Source organism: Diceros bicornis, chromosome 17, assembly GCF_020826845.1.
Source record: "Diceros bicornis minor isolate mBicDic1 chromosome 17, mDicBic1.mat.cur, whole genome shotgun sequence".
In the NCBI taxonomy this organism is placed as follows: domain Eukaryota; kingdom Metazoa; phylum Chordata; class Mammalia; order Perissodactyla; family Rhinocerotidae; genus Diceros; species Diceros bicornis.
In genome coordinates, this window is record NC_080756.1 from 21,074,130 (window position 1) to 21,077,509 (window position 3,380).

At 44.0% G+C, this 3,380-nt stretch overlaps 1 protein-coding gene across 1 annotated transcript; it reads right to left on the reverse strand.

The window, feature by feature from the left end:
• Positions 1 to 264: 264 nt before the first annotated feature.
• On the reverse strand, positions 265 to 1,207 carry LOC131415731 (olfactory receptor 8S1-like). The gene is given in 2 exon segments (XM_058557552.1): positions 265 to 693; positions 695 to 1,207. Coding segments are annotated over 2 exon segments (942 nt in total).
• Positions 1,208 to 3,380: the final 2,173 nt, after the last annotated feature.

Consider the following 3,380-nt stretch of genomic DNA (forward strand, 5'->3'; position numbering starts at 1 on the left):
TGAATTGACACGTCATTAACTAATTCTATGAAACTGAGAAGATTTTCTGACTCATTTGCTCTGTCTCTGACTAGGTTTGGTTCTGAGCCACGGCAAGCACAATAGCTCCTAGAACTTTTCTTGATAATTTTTAAGAAAAGGAGAATCAGCAATGAACGTTGCAACATGTGACAAAATAGGAAATCAGGAACTTCTTAATATCAATCATTAGATTTCTTGCTGTGGTTGTGTACTACATTTCCTTCATGCTATCTCTCTTCTGTGCTATCTGAGACATTGTAAATATTTTAGCATCGTTCTTCTCAGAGCTGCTTTCACCTCCTTGTTCTTCAAGCTGTAGATGAGAGGATTCACTAGGGGAGTGATTACACTGTACTGTATGGAGAGGATCAACTCCAGAGGTGAACCTGAGGTTGGCATGAGATAGCGAAGAATGGCTGAGCCATAGAACAGGATCACGGCAGTGAGGTGGGAGGAGCAGGTGGAGAAGGCCTTGCTTCTGCCTGTGGTGGAGCTGATGCTCAGGATGGTGGACACAATACGGGCATAAGAGAAGAAGATCAGGAGGCAGGTCCCAATGGCATGCACGAGGACAGAGCAGAGCAGCATTGCAGAGTTGCTGGAGACATCAGAGCAGGAGAGAGGGAAGAGGGAAGGCAGCTCACAGGAGTAGTGGTGGATGTTTTGAACCTCACCAGTTGGAGAAGTCCAAACTCAAAGCAAGGAGGATGTTGATGAGTGCATCCAGAAAGGCCACGACCCAAGAGCCCCACACCAACCTCAGACATAGTTGTTTACCCATCACCTGTCCGTAGAGCAGAGGGTGGCAGATGGCAGCATAGCGGTCATAGGCCATCACTGAGAGCAGACAGCCCTCAATCCCTGTAGTGGCAAACACAAAGAAGACTTGAGCCAGACAGCCCTTTACTGAGATGGCTTTCCTCTGAGACAGGAGCTTCTCAAGCATCCTGGGTACAGTGACTGAAGAATAGAAGAGGTCTTGAAAGGAGAGATGGCTCAGGAAGAAATACATGGGTGTGTGCAGGTTAGAATCTGTATGGATCACGAGTATCATCAGCAGGTTCCCCAGCAGAGTCAGGAGGTAAATCATCAGGAACAGAGCAAAGAGCAGAACCTGGACCTGGGGGTCGGCAGACAGCCCGAGGAGGATGAACTCTGTGATGCTGCTGTGATTTCCTGAGGCCATTTACGGTCACTGTTCTTTAGAGAAAAATTAGGAAAAGGACTAAAATCACTTCTTTCCACAGCAGTTGCCAGAAGGCATCGCTCTGTTCTTTTTCCCTATATATTCCTTCCTGCCTGGTCCCATCTTCATTTTCATAGCCCTCATATCTTCCTTCAGTCATTCCACAGAGTCCTTCTCTTCCCTGGCTCTCTGCAGTGCCACCTCTGAGCTCTGGATCAGCCCCACCAGACTTTTTTCCTAATAATGCCCATATGGAATGGCATCATCGACTATACAGGCCTACTGGAGAACTGTCCATGACTAAATTATGCCATCTCCTTTAGCTGCGCCCTTGGATTCCACAGCAGTCCTCGTCATCTTTTAGGAATTCCAGCAGACCTCCTGGAGAGGCTGATGCAGATCTCTGCTCACCTCCGTTACCTGGTCTTGACTCCCCTATTCAAAACCCTCTGATGGTTCTTTAACTGACTAATGATGGCACACGGTGCTTGTGTAGCAGTTTATCTTGTACAAATGACTTTCACACGTTTTCCACTGTGTGTGTGTGTGTGTGTGTGTGTGTGTGTGTAGGGGATGGAGAGAGAAGAGACTGAACTCATTTTACAGGTGAGAAAAATTTAGGCTCAGTCATTATATGACTTGTCTAGATCCCCTCACTGATCAGTTCTTTTAACAACAAGGATTTGAATCTGCCTCATTTGATTGAAAACAAGAGCCTTTCTACCATACCACCTGCTTCGAGAAAAAGCCAGACTCCTTATTTTGTATTTCAAAGCATTAATCACCTAAGGTTCTCTAGATGCCCTGCTGCTGAGGCCAGATAGCTTTGCTTGTTCCTGATCTCCCCATGAACTTTCTCGTTTTCTCTGACTTGGCTCAGGCTGATATATTTCGTGTTGCTGTTCATTGATTTACATCTTATTTACTTTGAAATTCCCATCTTATTTACTACCTATTCCATGAGTTCTTCTTTGATCAATCCCTTCTCTGTTCTCACATAAATCACTGGGAAAATCACTAGTAAACCTATTTTTTCAGATGATGAAAATAAAGTGAAATAAGCTAATTCAAGATACTAATTCATCTCTTTCTAGTCTAGGGACTTAGAAACTTGTCTGCTTCCCTTTGCTGTGTAACAATTCTTCACACTGTAAGTTCTGCCATCATTTTTGTTACTATCCTGCTTTATCATCTAGTGATATGCATGTCATTTCTTTTTTTTTTTGTCAATCATTTTTTTTAAAGCTTCAGTGCGTAGTTGTGTATCCTAGTTGTTAGTTTTTTAGTTCTGTCTGTGAGTTGCCACTGCTGCCACAGTATGACAACTGACAGACGGGTGGTGTGGTTCCACGACCTGGAAACGAACCCAGGCCGCAGCAGTGAGAGCACTGAATCTTAACTACTAGACCTCCAGGGCTGGCTCACGAGTGTCATTTCTTGTCCCTACAACGAGAGTGCAGTTTTATGGAGGGCAGGAATTGGGCTATTACTTTCTATGCCTACAAACACACTCTCTCACACACACTGATTAACATATAATGGACTCTCAATCAGTTATTGTTAAATAAATAAGGCAAAAATTAAGAAAATTAGAGAGATTATGTAGTAAAACTTCTTGGGGTTTATCTCCAGGCCCAGAAGTTCAACTTCAAGTTGTAGTCAAGGGCAAAGCATTAGGGGGCCAGAAATTAGGAGAGAAAGGGGAGAAGGTGGAATGCTTCCCTCCTTTTTGCTATACTAGACCGGCAGAGGGTTTATTATTTCTGAAACCACCAACATATATAGATCCCTGCTTCAGGAGGATCACCCCACACTTTGCTTAAACATACAACATCCATCCATCCACCCATCCATTCATCCATCCATCCATAAATTTATCTAATAAACATTTCTGTGTCTCTGTTCACTGTTATGCACTGTGTTGTACATGCAGTTGAAGACAGTTCTGCATTGTACTTTTGTTGTACTGTTGTGTAAATGCACCTACCTGAGTGACTATTCTCCATTTTCTAGGTGTGACCAAACCCCCTAGCCTCTTTCCTCATCATCAGATGGAACCTTGACCTATGGTTGTACGTTCAGACTCAGCCTTTCCTGGGACCCTCATGTCTGCTTTGCTACCTCTGAGTAACTCTGATCTGCTCCTTGAACTCTGAATCTTTCCTGGGATCTC